Here is a 24,459-nt window from a genome sequence, read left to right as displayed (position 1 = left end):
TCTGGAGCACTGAGCTTTGGAAGCATTTTAATTGAAATCCTCTAATAATTAAAATGTAATTTGCATTTTATTACCACAAGTTTTTGTCCTCTAATTATTTCACATATATAGTGGATAGATTTGATTTAGATGGTTAATCTTTCTTTATTATTTCTAATTTGTGCTCTAACAACTTGTATTTTGATAATTTCTATTTTATTCATAGTAATATTTATTTTGCTTGCAGTGTGCCCTTAATTGATGATTAAAATGTCATTTCATTGTCATAGAAAACCATTTATGACAACATGATAAAAGTTTTGGCATTTCACTAGAACTGTAATTGAAAAATAAGGTTGACCCAGGAACAAAAGCAGTTTTGAATCTTTTTGCATTTTGTGTACATGGCCTTGGGTTTATTGTTAGCAAGAGTAGGTCACCTGCTGATAGACACAATGCAGTGACTCAATGACAGATGCTGTAAGAATCTAAAAGTCTTTATGGCACAGGAAATCGAATGTGTTGTGACTAAACTTCTAAAGCATGTTTAAATGGATTTTTAAACCTAAGGTATTATTTACAAAGAGGAAGAAAGAAAATAACCAGCATAGAAAAAATATAATGAAAGGAAAGTAGCTATAATCAAAGGAAACAAAAATTTCTTCAGAAGGAAAGTCTAAAAACTTTTTTTTTTTCTTTTTGGGTCACACCCGGTGATGCACAGGGGTTACTCCTGGCTCTGCACTCAGGAATTACCCCTGGTGGTGATCAGGGGACCATATGGGATGCTGGTAATCTAACCTGGGTCGGCCTCATGCAAGGCAAATGCCCTACCTGCTGTGCTATCACTCCAGCCCTGAGGAAAATGTCTTAAAGAATAAGCAGAAGAAAGCAGACCTGCCCCGAGTAAGACCTGAGGACATCCAGTGAGTTCTGCCTCCTATGTCCTCCCTGACAGCCACACAAGAGCTCCAATTGTTGATGTTTCCTCTAGCTAAACTACCTGCTGCTCAGAACAAGGGGCCACATTTAACTTTATTTTGCATACAAGTGCTAGCCCAATTCATAGGGTGTTTTAGTGACCGATCATGTATATGGAAGAAAAGAGGGAAATACTATAGAATATGAACTAAGTAGAATCAATCAGTGGAAGGGAAAAATTATAAGAAAATAAAATATTAAGAGGAAATTGAAGAGACCCTCATCATGAAGACTAAAAGCAGTGCTTTCAGGAAATCTCTCAATTGTAATATCTTTGAAAAATTAACACAATTTTATAGGAATATAAAATGATCTCATTGATGGATATATGTAGATTGAACTCAGCTATCTGCCGGGCACTCTATTCAGAATTATTTTACTTTTCCCAACGGTGATGCCCAAAGACAACAGAAACAAAGGATAGGAAATCTGGTCCTTTATAAAGAGCTTGCCCCAGTGTCCAGAGAGGGGCGGGGTTAGGACAGGGAAGGGATCACTCTAACATTGATGTGGGGAAGTGATCAATCTGGACAAGAACTGGTAAAGCAATATGCATGATGCGCTTTCAGGAACAGTATTGTAGAGCACAGTGCCTTCAAGAGAAGAAGGGGAAAAGTGCCTGCCCTACAGCAGGTCCGGGTTGGAGGGAAACTGGGGACACTTGTGGAGGGCAGGGGACACTGATAAAGGGATTGATGCTTGATTGTGTATGCCTGAAATTCAATCATGAGTAACTTTTTAACTTGGTAACTTGTGGTGATTCAGTAACTTTTTTAAAAGGTGGAGTTAATGCTGTGCATGTTTTTAGACAAGTAAACAACTCTAAAGGAAATCAGTACCCTCTGTGAATCACAGACTTGTTATTTCCTGCTATTTCTAAGAGATAGACTCCTCCTGCCCCACCAATGTTTGACAAGGAGAATATATGCCATGTCGGGAACCAAAACAATATCTCAGAAACTGTTTCATATGTATTTTCCCAATCTTCATCTAATAACCCCATATATCAGATAAGATGCTCTCTGTGGGGATAAATAAATGAAATACCTGATCATTGGGGTTACCAGGCAGTAACAAAATACAGAGAATATTTATTCATTTGTTCTTCTCTTGATTCACCTATAAAATATATCCAGAGGGTCTACAATACGCCAGGCGTTGTGTCAATACTAGTAGCAATCAAAACATCCTCCTCCTTGAGGAGTTGATATTCTAGGTTAGAGCTTTGAGGAATCGAAAGAAATAAAGGGGGAAATGGTTATAGGGCAGAAACCAAGGAAAAACAAGCTTTTAAAAGGATATTTGTCTTCATATTTTGTTGCATGAACGTTCGTGCAGTCGGAGGCACTGAGATAGGAACGCGGAAGAAATGCATTGATTGGAGGACTAAGGCTCGCTCTGGCTCTTAGCAAAGGCAGAAGGCCTCATGGATCTCCTTTTATTGATCATGGCACTTCCAAAGGGCGCAATACAATGACGTCACCAAATGGCACCAAAAGATGTTACAGGGAGAACATTGAGGGAACATTATTCTCTTGTATCTGCAGGCCAGTAATCTAGGCCTCCGGAAAGAATATATAAAACCAAAACTGAAACCTTCCTTGGGCTGAAAGCACTTGGATTTACATCCCAAAGACCAGGCTGGGCTGCCACAGGAAATCTACATGTCAATTACAAGCTAGGCTGCACCTGAAATCTACATCCCAAAGACTAGGCTGGGCCACAGCCTGAAATCTACAATGTCAAGTCAGGCCTGGCTAGCACCTAAGATCTGCATGTCAAAGACCAGCAAGAGGCTTCTGTTAGAAGAGGAAAACTGCCTCTGAAATTATTTCCAGAAGGCAGCCAAAAAGGGGAAAATATTCCTGTCTGCAGTACAGTGTCCCCAACAATATTTCTTTTTTTTTTTTTGGCTCACACCCAGTGATGCACAGGGATTACTCCTGGCTCTGCACTTCAGGAATGACTCTTGGTGCTCAGGGGATCATATGTCATGCTGGGAATCGCCCTACCCACTGTGCAATCACTCCAGCTCCAGGTATTGATCTTTAAAGAACTTGAGAAAATACCTACTCAGATTTATACAACCTGAGAGTGAGTGCTGCTTAACGCTCAGTATTGATACTCTAGAGTAAAGAGTCACAATTTTGAATGTGTGAGCAGGTCAGGCCTTACCTGATAGGATATTGCCATTTGAATGAAACTTAAAGAGGGAAAGAAATTAAGTCTTGACTTTTCCCAGTGAGAAGAAAGTTGCAGATAATGGGAGCAAATAGAGCAAAACCCTGTTAGTAGTAATATCCTTGTATCCAAACTTTTCTCTCCCATCTCTAGTTCTCTGTGTGCATATTATCCTTCAATAGTTTTAGTAAAAAGGCAGTAAATTCTGTCTACTACTGTCACTTCCTGACATGGAAATCCCGCTGTTTCTGCTCTGTAATGTAAATGATCGAATAACAGTGACTATTGGGTCTGAACATGAAATTAGTCAATAGATTTGTTTCAAAATTAAGATTCCAAGTAATTCTGTATTCAGGAGACCAGCATAGATGTACAGCAATGAATGATTTTTCTTTTACCCTCATCAACTACGGATGTATTAAAAAGAACAGTGTAGCAATTCCTATTATGAAGAATACTTGCAAAATTTCCCTCTCATTCAAACAGACTATAGTCATTTCACATGTACAGTAAGATGTAAACCCAATATTTTTTAAACATAGCTAAGGAATAGCAAATGATCAAAGGCAACAGAACCTGAGAACTGGTCTTCAGAACTGAGCCTACAATTGTGGGCAGATGGGGACAGAGGTTGGGAGGAAAAAAGTGGGCACTGAGATAGTGGTGGAAGGAAGCAGGCCCTGGTGAAGGGTTGAGGTGTGTGCATGAAACCCTACTGCTAAAAGTTTTATAAATCTTAAATAAGCAGAAACAATATTTTATCTTCCTTTAGTTTCTTAACATGCTAGCTAGTGGGTTTAGAAGCTGGAACAGTCACATTTTATAACCATGGGATTCTTAAATTAAGAGATTTTCTCCCTATTAATGTATAGGTTAACATCTCTGAATGCAGCAGTTATGTGTGTACCTGGGTTGACAACTCAACATAAGGAACAACTGGGCAGCAAAACTGCACAGGAGGAAGAGAGCAGCATGGAATGCCTTCAAGAGCATCAAAGAAGTGGTTAAGAGGATGAAGAAACTCCGGCTCCAGGCACCTCTTTTCGATTCCACCATTCTTCCTACACTAACATATGTCTCAGAGACCTAGGTCCTATGCAAACAGGATGAGAACGCTGTTCAGGTATCCCAAAGAGGAATCAAAGAGCTATGCTAGGAGTATCACATTTCACTCAAGTGAGAGAAAGAATCCGGAGTTCCGACCACCATTGATGGTCAAGAATCAGGGACGCTGTCATGTTTGCCAAGGTGCCAAAACTCAGATGGTCCAGACACATAGTGAGGTTCAGAGATGACCGAGCTATTACCGACTGGATTCCACAGGATGTCAAAAGACCACATGGCAGCCCACCTACAAGATAATCAGATTTCTTCACCAAGACTCTGAATAAACGGTTTAAGGCTCTTCATGATCCTGGAGTGAACAGATATCATTGGGCTACACTAGCACGCGACAGTGACAAATGGAGACATTACTGGCACCCGATTGAGAAAATCGAAGATCAACGGGATGACAAGTGACAAGTGAATGTAGAGTTTGTTTTACTTTATTTGCTTTTTCCCTCCATAATTTTATCTCATCAAGACACTGTGAAATACAGAGTTATTGCACTTGGGATTTTTATATTCAATGTTCTATTACTAATTCTATCACCAGTATCAACTTTCCTCCACCAGTGTTCCCAGGTTCCCTCTGCCCCCTAATCCTAGCCAAGCCTGTCATCTTGGTCTTAACAGGCACCTTTAAATTTGGTTATTAAAGTTTGGGTCTTGTGATTTCAGTGTTGAAAACTCTGTGGTTGGAAATTTAGCTCTGTCATTCCTCAACACCATCAATGTACCTGAATCCCCTTGGCCTCGGCCCCCCATTGCTTTTCATTTATCTCTTCTCCCCTTCCCCTTCACTCTATTTCTTTCTACTCCATATACTCCTTATGCTGCCAAGGGTGATCTAGGGACTCCCCTTTAAATTGGCGCATTTCCTCATCCAGCTACTCTAAATATCACATAGAAGTGATACCATCCTACATTTGTTCTTCTGGTTTTCTTCATGAAACAGGATATTTTCAAGTTCCATCCCTGTTGTAGCAAATTGCAAGATTCCATCATTCTTTGTTACTGTGTGGTGCTCTGTTGTGTATATATATACCCCATCTTCATGATCTGCTGATCTGTTGTTGGACAACTAGTTCCTTAAACACTCATAATTGCCCGCAGAAATATTGCTTCTTTAATTCTATATTCTGTCCTCTTAATTCTAAAGTGTATCTTTATAGGTTTTTTGTAAACTGTGGAGAAAATAAGGCTTAGCACTGAAATTTGCACTTGTAGGCAATGTATCAGTTCATATAATGACTGTTGACTCTACATGGTTGTGGTATATTAAGATGCTTTGTCTTGTTACAAATCCAGTTATAGTACTTTCTAGCCAACGCAGCTCAGATGTAAATTATTCTATCCCTTTAGGTATTATAGTTCTATAAAACAGAGCTACTTTTTTTCTTGGAAGGGATTGTGTTAAGAAAGATTGAAAATATCTGTAGCTCACCTGTTCTGTCATAAGAATAAGCTTGGCAAGTGCTGGTCTCTGATCACTATCACCTCTCATCTCTATCCTTTCCCTTACCTTTTTTTATCTCCTGTGTCTTTTAATTCCCTTTCCTGTCTGTTACTACACCAGTGAAATGGAGACAGGCTTGAGAAAGGACATCAGCACACATATGCTTGTTTTTAAATCAACTGTGCATGTTTTCTATGATGCCTCAGATTCTCTTTATGTGACTATCTTTTTCATCCATGACCATCGACCATTAGACAGTTCTAGATGCTTTTGTAAACTTTGGTTCAGTCTCTATTATTGCTGCTTCACCTTCTAACCACCCCAGCTATTTCTCTGTCCCCAGGAGTAAGCTCAGGACTCAGAACAACTTCTGCTGTTTTCAGCAGAGGAGTCCACACCAAGCCGAATGGGGATTGTGCTCACTGTGCCCATCTGAAGAGTAGCCACATAACAGATATGGACTCCAATTTCCCCAGAAAACGCTAATGGGGTCAAGTGATGTAACTCCTTGTGAGCAAATTCTGACCACAGGAAAAAGAAAATAACACATTGCATGCATCCTTCTCCCTGATCCAATAGATCAGTAGTCTAGCCAGAGATCTCTGTGAAACTGAGCTACTCATTATTTTCCTTGAAGCAGCATCCTACTTGGCAATGCATTCATTGGTGCTACGAGTGGTGTTTTCAATCCTTCCAAGTCTTGCTTCTCCATTAATGCGATAAGAACTTAAGCTTTGCTTAATTTTTAAGAATTCAAGGGAACCTCCATTAAGTTCCTGGGAGCTACATTTTCTAGACTCTCTTTAGCTACTATTCTCTGGAGAGATTGGTCAAAGGAAAGAGGTTAGCAGGAGACTGGAGAAGAGAAAGGACAGCCAAGATTTCCTGTCTGGCTGCTTCAGGGGATTCTCAGGCTGTAGGGATGATTTCTCCCTCTATCCCTAAGGCCCTGGGGAATAACTCCTATTGTGGCTTGTTAACTACAATCAAATACTGCTTCTGGGATAAAAAGAAAACGTTCTTCTTCAGAGGTTAAAATTTAAGGTTGCCTGGAGAAAGAAATCATTATGAGTTCCATTCAGCTACTTCTGCAACCCTCTAAGGCAAGCTTTGGTTTATATTCTCTTTTGACAGGCAAGTGAAATGTTCTCTAGAGAGGAAAATGTATATTTGAAATAACAGAAGGAGACAAAAAACATTTGTGTTTTGATGGGCGTATGATAATTCCAAACATTTGGACAGAAAAGAGAAAAAGATGCATTTGAACTTTGAGATTTTAGGTAAAGCAGGAGATATTCTCCGTGTGTATTAATGCAAACTCAGAAATGATTCCTAAGATACGTTGTTCATGGAAAAGTAAATAAAGAAATTGTGGCAGGGTCTGGAGCAGTTACAGCAGGAAGTTCATTTGCCTTGCATGTGGATGATCCAGGCTTGATCCCAAACATCCCATATGGTCTCCAGAGCACTGCCAGGAGTGATTCCTGGATACAGACCCCTGAACATCATCAGATGTGGCTAAAAAATGGAAATGTGGCATGATATGCAGTGGAATACTATTCATCAATAAGCAAGATAAAATTGTACCTAAAGCTACAACTTTAACGGCATCATGTTAAGCAAAATAAGTCAAGGAAGAACAAATGTGGATGACTTTACTCACATGTGGAATAGAAACAAAGGGGGGAAAGAACAGTGTCCAGTGAAAACAAACCCTTGAACTTCAACAACAGCCAAGATCACCAAATAGCGATGTCAGGTGAGGATGGGAAGAATGGGGCAGAACTGGAAAGGACTGAAGAATAATAGTAGATGGAGGGTCTTTGTTTCTTTGTTCTGGTGGTAGTGCAGTAACTTTGCACACCAAAAGCATGGACTTTAACACTATTATAAACCATATTACCTCAATCACAACAAAATTCCATTATAACAAAGGATACAGTGTGTAGATGAACATTTTCCTGGCCTCCCTTAGGTTGGTGGGCTCATCCTATCAAGATCTCGGTCAAGGGCTGGAATGCAGACAAGCTGGGTGGCTGTAGGGTTTTCCAGCTGCAAATAGGATTGACTGAATCCTTTTTGTTATTAAAGGAATTTTTTTTCTTTGATTTATTTGTGTATCTGGTGAAAAAGACTTCTGCTCAGTTTGCCTCTGTGCCCAAATTTTATCTCCCCTGATCATCTCCCAGCAGTCTCCATGTCCCTTTTAATTTTCATAAGCATATTTTTACATTAAATTCCCTCCATGGCATGACACTGAAAGAACAAGCCTTAGTTTCTCCTTGCCAACAAGAGGGGAGCCCACAAATTCCCCTCGCCAGCAGCTCTATTTCTCCCCATCGAACTACCACTCCTCATTCCCAAAACCCTGTCTTTAATATTCCTGGAGTTCCGTGGGGCCATTTATTCTGTCCCAGAACTAAAAGTCACAAGATTAAGATAATAAACAACACCCGAGGCCTGTGACCAGCCAGATGGCCTTGTGGATTCCTGTGATACTTATTGATCAATGCAAAGGGCCTTTAAAAAGGCCTACACAAAACTTATTTTTAACTTAGTCCAATACTAAGTTCTTCCCCACTTGGGGAATGCCTTTTCTTTTTTCTTCTACTTTCCAATAAACTTTTCTACTTTCTAACCCCAAGTATGAGCATCTTTATTATTCAATATTTTCAAGAATGAAAAGCCTAGGAAATCATGAGCCCTAATAGGGAACACACACACACACAGAAAAAAAAAAGTTTAATTATTTTTTTAAGTTTAATTACCTGTGATTGGGACATGGCAAAAATCAATTTCCTCTTCTACAAGGTATTAATTTGAAGATAAATGTGTATTTCTAACATTCAGTAATATAAGAAAGTGGACTTTTATCTAGAGCAAAATAAAGTGCCATTAAAAAGTTCTAGGGGATGTTATGAAAAAAAGCCTCAGATTTTTGCGCTAGCCTGTTAAGTGGTATTTGATATTTAAAATGCACAAACCTTTCCTAAAGATTACATTTTCTAGTTCAAGTCCTACAATCGCCTTATAAATTGCCTCTGTCTGAGTTTGCAATGGCTCACAATAATCTTGCCCTATCATCTTGTGCTGGTAGGAGGCAAATTGGTGGTGTAAGAACCCTAAGTGCTATTGTTTGGCAAATGAGATTCCATTTCATTCCCTTGCATCCCTCCCATGGTGCTTGTAAGAAACAAGCAAATATCCCCCTCTCACCTCCTCTCCAGGTGCTCTCAGAGCTGGCGTAGTTCTCTCCTGCAGCGGGGACACAGGATTTCTAAAATTGACCCCCAAGAGATTTGCATTTATAGCAAGTGCTCTGTAGTAGCCCGGCAGTGATTTCTGAGCTCTGCCTTAATAACGCTACATGGATATAATGTAAATGCAAAACTGAGACCAGAAACCTGAGGTCGATATCTGGGCACAGAGATAGGCGCAGGCAGTCTTTCCTTCCGAATCTAGGAAGTGGGAAGCCTTTCTTCTAGAATGTACAAAAAGCAACACCTAAATTATGTGATCCTCTGTTCAAGTTTGAAGTAGTCACAGGCACAGGAGGAGACTGGAAAAAGGAGGTTGCGATAATAGCAATTCTTCAGTGTGTACTTATCTCTTATCAAGGTTTTCCCCCTCTTTGTACACAAGGTAGACCTTGCACATTTCATAAATTGTTTTCATGCTGCTGTCTGCAGGACAGAGTCATTCGGTGACCCTTTCCACGCTGGAGGAGAGTCTTGAGCCAAGCATGGGTGAGTCAAGAAGATGCGAGCTCAGGGCTTCTGCATTTGCTCCACCCTTGAGGCTTTGGGTGTTAGAAGCTTTGGTTTTCTATATTATGCAAAGAAATGATAAAGAGCCTGTGGTCTTACATCTTTTAACAGTTATGAAATCCCGTGGCCTCTAAATTTGCGAGGATATATTCCTATAAAGCATCTGACATCTCGTGTGGAAGAATTCTAGCAAAACTAGATTCTTGAGGAATGCCATCCATACCAGAAACAAGAGTTTGATTGGAACCACATTTTATTCCTTTTTGTTGTTGTTATTTACGACTGTCAACGTGCTAGCTGTCCTAGTAGAGTTAAGAAGCTAGTTTGAAGAGCCCAGAGTTATTCTTGGTGCTACTCAGGGGTCACTTGGTGCCAGGGATTGAACCCAGGGCCTTTCATATGCAAGACACGCATGCAGTCTAACCACTCTGAACTGTAAAGCTCTGCTGTGAGGAAACATTCTTACCCTTGGTAAATACATCTGCACCGATTGGAAACTAATGGTGTCCCCAGAATGTCCCAGACCACCTCAGCCAGGAATCTCTTCATTTCAAAACACACCCATGGATTTTCCATGGGCATAGCAGGAGGCCTCCAGCATCCTTTCAGAACTCTAGAACAAGTATGTTCTGCCTGATCAGATGCTGCAATAATGACCCACTGTCCTATATGTCACACCTACAGAGAAGGTCTTTTCCAAACTCAGAGAGACTGCAGTCAGGATTGAGGCCATTCAGAAATCCCTCCTCAGCTGGCAAAAGATGCAACATCCAAATCCCATCCCCCACTCCCTGCCCCTTCCACCAGTAGAGGGAGTAAATCTTTTCCCATTTCTGTACCAACACTTTCACATGGGACAAGACTCCGGAACTCAGGATCTCTTTATGTACTTTTTTGGGACACTTTCCCTGCCTGAGGTGGCTCTGTTAACTCCTGAGAATGGCAGAGTCACTTGGCAATACAAGAGGACCAGAGCTTCAAACGGCATTGACTTCAGCTCCAGCTGTGCTGGGTGACATTTAGGTGACAGCCTGTCTGCTCCTAGAGATGAATCACACAAAATTAGAGACGGGAAAGACCTACTAGGTCACTTATTCTATCCTCCCGCCAGCTCACAATCACTCCCCTACATTCTACTTCCTAGTGCATCATCCAGCTGGGTTTTAAATAGCACGGGATGGAGACAATGCGTGTTCACCGAGCAGTCTGTCTACCACACCCAGCCAAATGCCCGTTATTTGATCTTTATTTACTCTAGTTTTATGTATACAGTAACATCATGGTTACTCACTTGCCCCACCCCTCTAAAATAAACTTTTGAGAAAAATTAGTGGGAACTCTCTCTTGCCTAGAATATAGCTGTTTTAAGAAAGCAAAGGATTTGGTAGAAAGAGGAGTAATAAGAAGCACTTCTATTACCTCAGTTCGACTTCTATTTTATTTATTTTCTTATTTAAGTATGACATGTTTAAGGTTTAGTTTCCTTCCTTAACGTTGCTAAAACTCTGAATAAGCAGCATCATTGCTACTGTTTTCCACGTGTGTTTCAAGTTGTTTGTTTGTTTTGAGGTCCACATCTGGCAAGGCACTGGTGCTTCTCCTGGCTTAGTGCTCAGGAGCTAGCTCAGGAAACACCGGAGATATTCCTGGAGGTGTTGAAGGGACCATGTGGTACAGGGAGCTGAACTTGGTCCTTCTCCATGCAAACCATCCACACTAGCTTTTTGAGATATCACTCCAGGCCCACACATTTTTAGGGGCGTTAGGAGCCCAAACCAGCAGTACTCAGGGCTTTCTCCTGGTTCTCTGCACAGGGGTCACTCCTGGTGGGGCTCAGGGGATAAAGATGGGGTGCAGAGTCCAGGCCGATCAACGTGCAAGGAAAGCACCCTGCCCACTTTACCACCTCTCTAGATTCAATGTCACAATTTTTAATTCGATGGTTGTATCTTGCTTTCTACATTCTATTTAAGATCCCAGCCCGTCCATAGCAGCAGGGATGGAGGATGAGTGTGGGGAGTGGGATAAGATGGAAGGGGAACACTGGCACCATGGTGGAAAGGAGTGACACTCTGCCTGAGAGTGTGGTACTGGAATGTTCTATGCATGAAACCCTACTATGAAGTATACTATATATCACAGAACCTAAAATAAAAAACAATTTTTGTTTTTTGCTTTTTGGGTCATACCCAGTGATGCTCAGGGGTCACTCCTGGCCTGCACTCAGGAACTACCCCTGGTCGTGCTCAGGGGACCAATGGGATGCTGGAAATCGAACCCGGGTTGGCTGTGTGCAAGGCAAACGCCCTACTCACTGTGCTATCACTCCAGCCCCACAATTTTTGTTTTAAAAAATGTTAACCTAAGGATAACAGCATTTATCCTAAGGATAATGACGGAGAGACCCTGAGGATATTGATGGATGGAAGTGAACACAGGTGGTGAATTCCTTATTGGAACATTGTAAACTCGATTATGAACTTTGTCAATCATGGCACCTTCATGATTTTTTATTAAAGTAAAAATATCAGATCATCATTGCTACTCAAATAATGACTATTCTCTACATATCAATAACTTATTTATCCTGCTTTGAAAACTTTGTCTTTTAATTCTAGCATAACACAAGAACAAATAGAGTGAGTCTGGTATGGCCATTGTGAATAGTCTTGACTAAAAAAAATGTCTGTTTCCTTATGTGTACAAGCTGGAGTGTTTCTCACGCACATCATCCAAAAACGCATTTGCTACTGACTTACCTTAATTTGCCCCTTCAAGCAAGGCTCACTGCACACAGATCGGACCATGCCACTCTTGTTCATCTGGATTTTGTAATCATCTATGTTCAACACCCCTTCGTGCCAGGTTCCAACATGAACATAGTCGTAGCGGTTAGCTTCGGTGTACTGCAGATTCATGATATCATACCTGTAAGGAAAACAACATGTGTGGCTTGGAGAATCTGGACAGCTGTGGAATGCAAAGAGAATTGGCGAATAGATAATAACATAGAGGACAATAAAAGCTATTGTCATCCCATGTCTTAACATATGATACTTGTTTTACTTTATTTCTAATATTTCTCTCATTTTCAAAAATTTGAATTTACTTCAGCATCTATCAACTCATATTTGCTAAAGAGTTTATTTTCATGTATTTTCTCTGTGCTTACTCTTTTAATTTGTTTGGTTTTTGTTTTCTGCTTTTGGGCCAAACCCAATGCCCAGGGATTAAAGCAAATGCCCTCGATCAAAGCAAGTACCATACCCTCTTAAAAATAAATAAATAGATAAACTTCTGTGTGCTGAATTGATCATCATCATGTTCAAATCAATTAAGCTATCCTTTAAACAAGCAAATATTATTGAGAAAGGTCATTTCTAAACTTGATGCTTTTAATACAAATTGCCTTTTTACCTTCAGTTGTTATTTTCATTAGATTGGATTAAAAGAGTTTAGCTTTGCAGCACAGAATATTTATAGGTGTTAATAGAGCAAGAAATCTGAGAAATGCATCTTTAATCAGCCCGGATTGAACACTTTGAGCACTGATATTTAAACTGGTCTCTTTCCTGATTAGGACCAAACCATTTTTGAATCTAAATAATTGATGTCATTTATTTTAGTAATTTCAAATGTGACAATGCTATATAGCAGCAACATCTACATTTAGCAATCACCACAGCAGCCGGAGATGCTCTGGGGATCAGACCTCATCATTTTCCATCATTGGAGCTCCAATGCTATGCAAAGAACACAGGAGTTGACATTAGACTGTGTAAGATGCTAACATTTTTTAACCATAGAGTATACGCCTTCATAATGTCACTAAGTATTTTTAATTTAAGTTCCTGTGAGCATTTATTAACAAGACATGTGGAATGATTTCATGATTGAAACACATGTATATGGATGGCAATGTCACTGTATCATTCATATTTATATTATCATGGCTAAAATATTTGAATTCTTTATATGACTGTAAATAAAAATAACGGGAGGACACTTTGTATATAAGCATAGTCATTTGTTGCTTCATCACTGAAACCTTTCTGGAATTCTTTGATCTTTTTTGGCACATCACTATTTATTCTATGTAGGCGAAAATTCTAGGGCAATTTCCTCAAAATATATGCTTGATTCTTCCTTACTGGCTCTGCAATGTGGAATGCTTTCTCATGCTGTTCTGTTTCTTTTTTACTGGAGGTCACTCCAGGGGTGTTCAGGACTTACTTTTGGCTCTGTGCTCAGAGATCAGTCCTTGCTTGGCAAGGCTCGGGGCCCCACCTAGGGTGCTGGGGATTGAACCCCAGTTTGTCTCCTGTGAAGCAAATCCCTATCCACTATACTATCCCTCCAGGATCCTGGAATTCTTTTCTGTGATGCTAGTGCAGAAATCTCTCCCTCCTGTGTTAAACTATTAGACTTTTGCTCATTGTGTGACCTAAGGAAACTGATGGCAATTAACTAATCCATTTTCATCTTCCTCAGTTCCCTTCTCCCCTATCCCTACCTAATCCATCCCATATTTCGTCTCTACACCTTATTTAGACTCAGAATTCTCAGTCAGCACTCCGATAGCTACTACCAACCAATTTTAGAGTTAGACACCTAATACCGTTTACTAGATTTGCTGCCTGTGCTTAATACATTCTGCCTCTCACAAGGTAGCTTATAGCTTCACACTCAGACCAGATTCTAGTGGTTTCTATGAGATGGCTATCCCCTCCAGGAAAAGAGAACTCTGATCGAGTAAAGGAAGTTTCTATGCTTCCTTTCCTAACTGAACAGCCCTGAGTGGAGAGAGAGAATGGCACACCTGGAGTTCATTATTCATCTCTCGGTTGTTCTGACTGTTTACTAATAGAGGGTTCTTTCACCCCATGGTGCTGAGATATAGAGAATGTTCTTTAGAGTAGCTTTCTGAGTGATATCCAAGTGAGTATTTACTGTGGGCTGAAGGCTAACATATCCCGCTGATCAATGAACTAATCTTCACCTTCAATATTTTTCTCTATTCTAAACCCATTATGGTTATAGAACTTGCTGTGAATGTTCTGTGTGAGTGGTTTCCTTTTTCATTATCTTTAATGTTTATGTTTTACTCCATACTCCATTATTAAGGCTCCTTCGAGACTTCCAATGAAAGCTTAACTGCAATGTTAGCTTTAGAATATTTTCTTCTATAAGTCATTTCCTAAGATTTTTATTTCAACTTCCTCATTTGCTCTGCAATAAGAGAAATCAGTTCACACTTCATTAACATTTAGAAACTGGAAAATTCACAATATTTTGGTATGAAACACATTTTTAAGAAGTTCCAAATGCTGAAGGTAAAGAAAAAAATACTGAAAGATACCAAGGGAAAAATACTGACATACTGAAAAAGAGACTATCCCCTGTGCTAATGAGTACTGCTTTTTTCTCTTGACCCCAGGATCTCTTTCCAACATGTTGGCATTTGTTTAGAATATCCTCATGCTGTAAATTACAGCTTTACAGCATCCCCCTCAACGCATTCAGTTTATGTTGCATGATGATTAAAATAATTAAAGAGTGACCAAAAGCGAGGATGATAGTGTGACAGGAAATAGAAGCTGAGGGAGGCGATTAAAAACAAGAGTGAAATATGAATTGGCCAAATTCAAGCAGGAGGAAATGATCCCTGAAAAACAGACCCCAGATAAAGCTTATGATTAAATATGTAAATAAAGATGGAAAGAAACAAACTAAAACTTTGTGCCTACAGTTTGGATAACAAATAGAGCAAGGAGGAGGAGGAGGAGGAGAAGGAGGAGGAGAGGAGGAGGAGGAGAAGGAAGAGGAGGAGGAGGAAATATACATCTGCTGAGTTCAAAATGCATCTGGCCCTGTGCTTCGGGAGTGTCCTACGTACCTCCCAAGAGGAAGCTAGGTTTCCATACCAAATCTGATCCTTCACAGGACCTACTTTCTCATCTCGAGTTTCAGTTCCTTTTGAGACTGAATTTCCAGGGAGACCCAAAGGGATCCCCATTGTTTCAAGGAAGGAGTGATCAGTGATCTGAATCTTAATCCCACCTTTTCCTCCTTATACTGTTTTCTAAGATGCTCAGTACCCAGCAGCTGTCTACATGCCCAGTACTTGGTTTATCCTCCTCACTCACGTTTCCAGCTAATTCTACTTCCACCTAAGGGGCAGCTTCAAAGAAAGCCTAAGAATTAATTTTTGTATGGCTAATAAATGCTTTTATCACATGTCCTTCTAAGGCTACTGGGTTTTAACATGAAGAATTCACTTCAGCCTCAGAAAGACACCCTAAATATAGAACTTAAGTTTATATGAAAGTAAGAGATATATAGGGAAATAAATAGGGTCAAATAAATCTCTTACTGAACCTTTGAAATAACACTAGGAGGGCTTCAAGCAGCTATACCTAATTTTAGGATTAAAGACAGTGTGGTGTGTTTTTTTTCTTTTTATCTTTTCTTTATTTTTTTTAAAAAAAACCATATCTAAAGACAGTGTGATGTGATTTAAAAAAAAAAGACAAGACTCTTCATTTACTTTGTCTCTAGGAACTTCTCTGGTGTGATATTTTTCTTACTTTCTCTGGCTCTCAGTTTTCTCACCTATACAGAGGATAATGACATGCCTTTAGCAATGAGAAGTAAATTATTCCATAATTCATTTTAATACATGTGTTTTTCTCAAAAGCTCTCAGTCTGCAAAATCATATACAGAAAGATAACAGGGAGTCTACGGAAGAAACACTGTGGGCACACAGAGCAGCAGTTGAGCTATGAGCCTTTTTCTTTCCCACTGCTGGTTTTAAAAATTCTCCCACTATTCTGATTATCCCTTCCTACTGAAAATTCATATGGGTAAACAGAACTATTCTCAGCCTTGACTTCATTATCTATATACCGTTTATATAAGAGTTCATGATGTTATAAAAGCAAATATTTCAGAATGGACCAGATATAAAATAACTTTGGGGCAGGGGGGAAAGAATATTAGTGGGATTTAATTTTCTTCTATCTTGGTGAATTCTTTGAAAGTCAAAGAGACTCAGTCCAAGAGAGAAAATAGTTTTCTTTTTTTTTTTTTTATTTTTTTTTTATTTTTTTTTTTATAGTTTATTTTTAATTAGTGAGTCAACGTGAGGGTACAGTTACAGATTTATACATTTTTGTGCTCATGTTTCTCCCTTACAGAGTTTGATAACCCATCCCTTCACCAGTGCCCATTCTCCACCACCAGTAAACCCAACATCCCACCCCCCCTTCCCAGTCCCGTCTCCCCCCACCCCACCCTGCCACTATGGCAGGGAATTCCCTTTTGTTCTCTCTCTCTGGTTAGGTGTTGTGGTTTGCAATAAAGGTGTTGAGTGGCCATTGCGTTCAGTCTCTAGTCTATATTTGGCCTGCATCATCTTTCCCCCACATGACCAACAACCACATTTTACTTGCTGTTCCCTTCTCTGAGTTGCCCAGAATGAGAGAACAGCCTCCAAGCCATGGTGACAACCTCCTGGTACTTATTTCTACTATTCTTGGGTGTTCGTCTTATAGTCTATTATTCTATATTCCACAGATGAGTGCAATCTTTCTATGTCTGTCTCTCTCTTTCTGACTCATTTCACTTAGCATGATACTTTCCATGTAGATCCACTTATATGCAAACGTCATGACCTCATTTTTTCTAACAGCTGCATAGTATTCCATTGTATATATGTACCAGAGTTTCTTCAACCAGTCATCTGTTCTAGGGCACTCGGGTTTTTTCCAGATTCTGGCTATTGTAAACAGTGCTGCGGTGAACATATAAGTGCATATGTCACTTCGACTATACTTTTTGGCTTTTCTGGGATATATTCCCAGCAGTGGTATTGCTGGGTCAAATGGGAGCTCAACCTCAAGTTTTTTGAGAGTTGTCCATACTGTTTTCCAAAAGGGCTGAACTAGCCGGCATTCCCACCAGCAGTGTAGAAGGGTCCCTTTCTCCCCACATCCTCTCCAACAGCGGTTGCTTTTGTTCTTTTGGATGTGTGCTAGCCTCTGTGGTGTGAGGTGGTATCTCATGGTTGTTTTGATCTGCATCTCTCTGACGATTAGTGATGTAGAGCACTTAGAAAATAGTTTTCTTTCTATTTCAAAGAGCTGTGAGATAGATAGCAGGAGCAGAATTTATCCTGAGGAAGGAGAAGATATATGTGGGTCTTGGTTCTTTTCATATATTAAGCTCTGTAAGAGGTACAATATTAAAATATTTTACTACCAGTATGATATTAGGACCAATCAATCACAAAAACACTGCCTACTGTTCTTAGTTCCAAGAGAAGTTCTACAGATTAGGCATAATCTTAGGTTCTTGGGCTAGAAGAGGGGTCCCAGGCATTCCAAGGAAAAGGTCAGATAATACATGAGAAGAAAGTAGCAACGAAGAGTGTAGTATTGTGAGTGTTTATTGACAGGCATTCTAGGGTTTTAGAGAAAAGTCTGGCCCTTGGTGATTTCCATATAATACTGATTATTTATCTTTAACTACCTACTTTGCATATCTTCGTGATACCCAAAATATCATGGAGTCAGAATTGCCACGAGGCTAGCTTAAGAAGGATCACAAGTACATCTGATGTTAGGGAAAAGATGACTTTACCTCCCAGGAGCATCACCTTTCTCATCAAACCACACCTCCTCTCCAGACACGCCAATGAATGTGGACTTGATGAGGAAGTCCAGGAGTTTTCTGCCATCAATGGGCTTCATGGCATCACAGAGTCCCACATGGCCAGGACAGAGGGCATGGTGCATATTCTGTAGCCCGTGAGCCATGGCATAGATGGCATTGATGACAAACCCCATCTTACTGTCCTGCACGTAGTTTTCTTCCAAGCTTTCATTGCCTACAACGAAAGGAAAATAGATATTATCAAAATCATTATCAAAAGGATGACCTATATGTTTAATTAGAAAAGACACTACTGAATTATCAGAGGAAGGCAAAGAGTCATGACATGGGCATAAGTTAATGCTGCATACAGGCAGCTAGTCAAGCTTTGTGTTTGTACCTAGCATTAGTGCTCTAGCTTCATCTTTCTGCATACAGCTGACTCAATTTTATTTTCTGTATTCAATAGATAAAGCAAACTCAGTGAAGATGAAAATGAAGGACTCTGAAATATTTCAAGTAAATTCTTAAGAAATGATGTTGGGGATACAGTGTTCACAGAGATTTGTATTTTAAGTCTGTAAATCATGGTACTGGAAAAAAATTCCTAAGATCCTAAGGACAATCTAAAATAAATACTTGAGTTTATGCATTCTTTAGCTCCTGATTATTTTTTTGATAATTTCAAGAATTTTATCATCTCTAGGACCACAAAATCCCCAAGTATGTAGGAAAAATAAGTAGTATAAATTATTTCTCATTTGTAGTTAGCAGCATAGAGATAATAATATGTGCATTTTTAAAATTTATGAAAATTATATTTTATTTAGGACTCATGCTATATTTAGCTTAAACCTTGCACTTTCACTTGTAAATTTAAAAAATTCCTACTGTCATCTCTAGTTATAACAAAGGTGATAAAAACTCCAATAATTCTAGTTTCACAGAAACAGCATTGATTAGAAATGAGCAAATTCCACATCAGAAGCCTAGACTTTAAGACTTAAGTATGGATGAAAAATCCAGGGACCAATTAGATTTACTCAATAAGTGGTTCTGGGAAAACAGGGTAGCTACATGCAAAAATATGAACTCAGATCTTTTTCTGCATAAAAGCCACATCAAAGTGGGTTAACTTTATATATTTATTTATATATAAATTTATTTATATATAGAGAGACTCAGATCTGAGTCTATAAAGTACATAGAGGAAAAGGCATCTTCATTGAAGCTAAAGGCATTTTCAAAGATGAAACATCACAGAACAACAAATGAAAGCAAAGATAAACAAATGATCCTACATTAAACTGTGAAGCTTCTGTACCTCAAAAGAAACAGTGACCAAAATACAAAGACAGCCCCACGGATTAGCAAAAATTATTTGCCCAATTTACCCAGTTGATAAGGGATTAATATTTAAGAAGACACTCGTAGAACTTCACAAGGAAAAAGCATGCAACCCAATAAAAATTTAAGGAGAAGAAATGAACAGAAACTTCCTCAAAGAAGAAATACAAATCATAAAAAACACATGAAAAAATGCTCTGCATCACTAATCATTAGGGAGATGCAAATCAAAACAACAGTGAAATATCATCTCATACCATAGAGACTGACATACATCCAGAAGAATAAGAGTAACCAGTGCTGGTGTGGATATGGAGAGAAAGGAACTCTCCTTCATTGTTGGTAGAAATGTTGACTGGTTCAACCATTTTGGAAAACAAATCTGGGCATTCCTCAAAAAGCTAGAAATTAATTGAGCTTTATATGACCCAGCAAGACCACTTCTGGGAAATACTCCAAGGGCCCAAAAACAGCAGAAATGCCTTCTGCACTTTTATGTTTATTGCAGCACTATTCACAATATCCATAACCTGGAAACAATGTGAGTGCCGCAGAACAGATGACTGGTTAAAGAAACTATAATACACCTACACAATAGTATACTAAACAGCTGCTAGCGAAAATGAAGTCACGAAATTCGTGTATAAGTACATGGACATGGAGAATATCATGCTGAGTGAAATGAGTCAGAAGAAGAGGGACAGACATAGGATGATTTTACTTATTTTTGAGATATAAAAAACTCAATATGAGACATATATACCCAAGGGCAGTAGAAACAAGGGCAAGTAGGATTGGTCCATGGTTGGAAGTCTGCCTCGAGTGTTGGGGGAGAGGGTGGCTGGGATAAAGAAGGGACCACTGGGACAAAGATAGTTAAGAAATGGAGAAAGAGAGAGAGAGAGAGAGAGAGAGAGAGAGAGAGAGAGAGAGAGACAGAGACAGAGACAGAGACAGAGACAGAGATAGAGAGACAGAGAGACTGAGAGAAGGAAAGTGCCTGCCATTGAAACAGACTGGGTCGGGTTTGGGGTGGATTGGCAGGAGGGAAACTGAGGACATTGATGGTGGGAAATGCACATTGTGGAAGGATGGGTTTGGGTACACTGTATGACTGGAACCTAATCATGAAGAGCTTTATGACTGTGTACTTCAGGGTGATTCAATAATAAATAAATTAAATTAGATTAATAAAGGTTACACATTTGGAAACGGTGTTGATTAGGAGCACACCGCTGGCTTAATTCTGAGACTTTGGTCATAGTTGTAGAAATTTGGTTCTCTCTGCTGTAGATGTTCCTTTTCCCAGTTGACTGACTGACAGTGAGGGACAATAGGAGGTGTGCTCCAAGCACTGAAAGCTGAAAAGTTGACACTTTCAACGGCTTATGGATTGAAAATAATATGAGGTTGTCCATGACATGTTCCAGCCTCAATAAGTCACTGACTACCAAGGCTTTTGAACAAAGAAGTAGCAGAGACTATTTAGGAAGTTAGAGAGAGCAGTCTTTAGAAGAAAGAGCATGCAGTTTTCACTTTGATGTTGAACGTGGGATAAAATATAAATCTTCTAAAGAGTTCTTTATAGAGAGATTATATATAAAGGTTCATATATTTAGATATAATTGAAAATGTGAAAAAGATGGCACTTAGCTATTTTAAATGAAAGGTCCATACAAACTACTCAGACTTGGTTGAAAAATAAGATTCTAGTTTAATCCATCTTCAAATATTGCTTAATAGGAAATTGTTAGAGGCTTTATACACTAAAGTAACAGTTTTCTAAGTGAAATGACATTTTCCAAGTGGAAATAAGAAGATACGCAACAAGCATTTAAAATTCAAACACATGGAATAAGTATAGAAAGTTGGATAAATCAAAGCTCATTGTTGCAACAAAGTGATGAAGTCGTTGAAATTGGGTAAATTAAATCTCTCACATAGATCCAAACACTGGCTTTTAAACATTAGTTTGTCCTCTACTGATAAGTTTTAAACAGTTCTTTGTAGACAGCCCCAACACTCCAAGTGATTTTGCTAAATAGTAAAACTGCTGGGATCAGAAAAATTGCAAGCAGGGAGGGAGGGAGAGTGGAAAGGAGGGAGGAAGGGAAGGGATGGAAGAAGGCAGGACAGTGGGCAGGGGGCAGGGGGGCAGGGAGGCAGGAAGGAAGGAAGGAAGGAAGGAAGGAAGGAAGGAGAAAATAATAAAAGTGATTGGATAACAACAAAACTCTTCACAATAATATCCACTTGAAGGGATCTAGTCAATACTTAAACTATCAACCTGAAGTTGAATTGATTATAATAAAGTTGATTGATTATAATGAAACAGAGCAAACTGTGGAAATACAGGAGAATAAGAATGTGTTGATGCTGTTATTTCTGTTTTGTTTCATATTTTAAGTCATAACCATTGTGCTCCCAGCTCCATGCTCAGGAGTATCTGCAGGTGGTGCTGGGGACCATTAAGTATGAGGGATCAAATCTGGCCTATCACACTCAGAGCATGTGCTGAGTCTGCTGAGCTACCCCTTGGACCCAACATATGTTGCTTTTATTCAAATGCAAAGCTTCAAGATGTGGAAAATTCTAATGACTACTGAGTTTATCACTTTTGTGTATATAAACACAATTAAATATGTATTATAAGATAGGTCAGAGTGATGATACAGTGGGTAGGGCATAATAAGTTATAATATATTCATAGCCTTGCACACAGCTTGCCCAGGCTTAATCCCTGGTAACCCAGATAGTCCCCTGCGCTCAGCAAGAATGATCTCTGTGGGTAGAGTCAGGAGTAAGCCACTGCCAGGTGTGACCTCCAACACAAAAGAAATGATGCTTCGTGCGCCAAGAAAAATTCTCCTGAGCTAGTTCTATAGTAGATACTTTAATGAGAAGCTTTAAGCTGGTAACTGTTCTTGGATTTCTCTGAGGCCTTTAAAAAAATAGATTCTTCTGTAGGGAAAGCAGATAACTTAAAACCAAGTCACAATTGAGAGTGAAAAAAATCCATATTCTCGTATAAACAAACTGTTTGAACTGACATATTTCTTGTCAGTGGGTATGTTTGCTGATTTATTATTGGTGATACTTCTAGATTGATTACAGATAAACCATAAATATATGTAATACATAAATATATATGTATGCACATGTATGCATGCAAGAAGTAGTCTGGTGAACAGCGATATTAATCACAACTAATTTTCATTTCTCTAAACTTAATAAGAAGTCTATATGTCGGTAATAGTTCTAGCTGCCATTTTGAGCATTTGTTACATAAAACATTCAATCATTGGGCTCTAAAGCTCCTCACAGTCCTGATAATTAGGAATTAATTTCACAGTGCCCAAGTGAAGGAAGAGCAAAGGAATCCAAATTTCCCCGTGGTCCTTGTTTTTCCCTTGCCCTGAGTGGCAATGAAGGTGAAATCACGTAAGTTTCCAAAAGCAGCACTTTTCTGGTGAACCAGGACAGGGCATGCTACTCATACCAGTGACATGGTTAGGCCTGATTTGGGGTCTTCTCCCTGGAAGGGTTCCAGATGTGCACAGCTGCCTCTCAGATGAGAAGTACTGGCACCCAACCTATTAATAGTAATCTAAAATAAAAAGCCCAATTCTGTCAGAATCTGCCAGAGAGCCAGGAGGCCACACACATGTTTTCAAGGAATATTTGTAACTCAATGCCTTTCCAAGATAAATAGCAGCAGCTTGTGTGTTTGCGAAATCTGAGCTGAACGCATGCCCTTCCCTTCCCTGCCAGTTCACAGGGTCAGCACAAAGAGGGGAAAACTATTCTCTTCATCTACTCCATCTGCTCAGTAGGAACTAGCATCTGGGAATGTACAACAGAGACAGAAAAATCATCCAGTCTTTAAACTTTATTTCTAAACAGTTTTTTTCCCCTCTTTGGTCCACACCAGTGATGATCAGGTGTTATTCCTGGCTCTGCACTCAGGAATTACTCCTAGTAGTACATGGGGCACTATATGGGATGCTGTGGATTGAAACCCATTTGGCTGTGTGTGGAGCACGTGCTCTATCCTTTGTACTATATCTCTAACCCCATCCAGCCTTTATAGGACCATTTTCTTGGCCACAGTATGCCTCTCAGATGATAGTGCAAGTATCTTCTCATCTAACAAAAACAATCACTGTATCACTGTCACTGTTATCCCGTTGTTCATTGATTTACTCGAGCGGGTGCTAGTAACATCTCCATTCGTCCCAGCCCTGAGATTTTAGCAGTCTCTCCTTACTTGTTTTTCCCAACGATTGGACACTCTTTTCAGGGTCAGGGGAATGAGAGATGTTATTGCTACTGTATTTGGCATATCAAATATGCCACGGGGATCTTGCCAGGCTCTTCTGTGTGGGCTGGATACTCTCAGTAACTTGCCGGGCTCTCTGAGAGGCATACACACACACACACACACACACACACACACACACACATATATATATATATATATATATATATATATATATATATATATATATACCTTTATGATGATGTGTCGTGTGGCCGCAAAGTCTAGGAATATGTTGACTCAAAAACAATATGTTACAAATTTTTCTAGCTCCTCTGATCCATTATTTTTACAATCAGGGAATAGAGAGTCCAAACTAATAATATTGTCAGTTGTTGGGAAGGTGAAAACACTGATTCCCTGCAGGTTAGTCCCTTTCATAACACTAGTCCCAAAGTTATTAGTGAGAAAGAGGATTTTTATGATTCATTTTCTGGATGCATTAACTATTATAACACACTAAGGTATCATTAAGGCATTACCTTTTCTAATACACTAAATGGAGTCAAATAATTGCAGTTGACTGTGTTTATTTACTTTCAAAAGAATACCTGCCTAACTACTTCACAGTGGATTGTGAAAATAGCTACCTTGATTCTAAATAGCAATTTTGTTCTTATTTCCAAAGCAAAACAGGGGCTACAGATCGCTGCCGGAGAGCACCCACAGAGCC

The 24,459-nt window shown here is 39.4% G+C and overlaps 1 protein-coding gene across 1 annotated transcript in view; it reads right to left on the bottom strand.

The window, feature by feature from the left end:
- GRM1 (glutamate metabotropic receptor 1) overlaps positions 1-24,459 on the bottom strand; it is a 478,994-nt gene that overhangs the window by 66,951 nt on the left and 387,584 nt on the right. Inside the window, 2 exon segments of the mRNA XM_004608987.2 lie at positions 12,228-12,396; positions 18,110-18,356. Coding sequence (XP_004609044.2) covers positions 12,228-12,396; positions 18,110-18,356 — 416 coding nt within the window.

The sequence above is a fragment of the Sorex araneus genome, chromosome 4 (genome assembly GCF_027595985.1).
Source record: "Sorex araneus isolate mSorAra2 chromosome 4, mSorAra2.pri, whole genome shotgun sequence".
Taxonomy (NCBI): Eukaryota; Metazoa; Chordata; class Mammalia; order Eulipotyphla; family Soricidae; genus Sorex; species Sorex araneus.
This window is presented reverse-complemented; position numbering and strand designations above follow the sequence as displayed.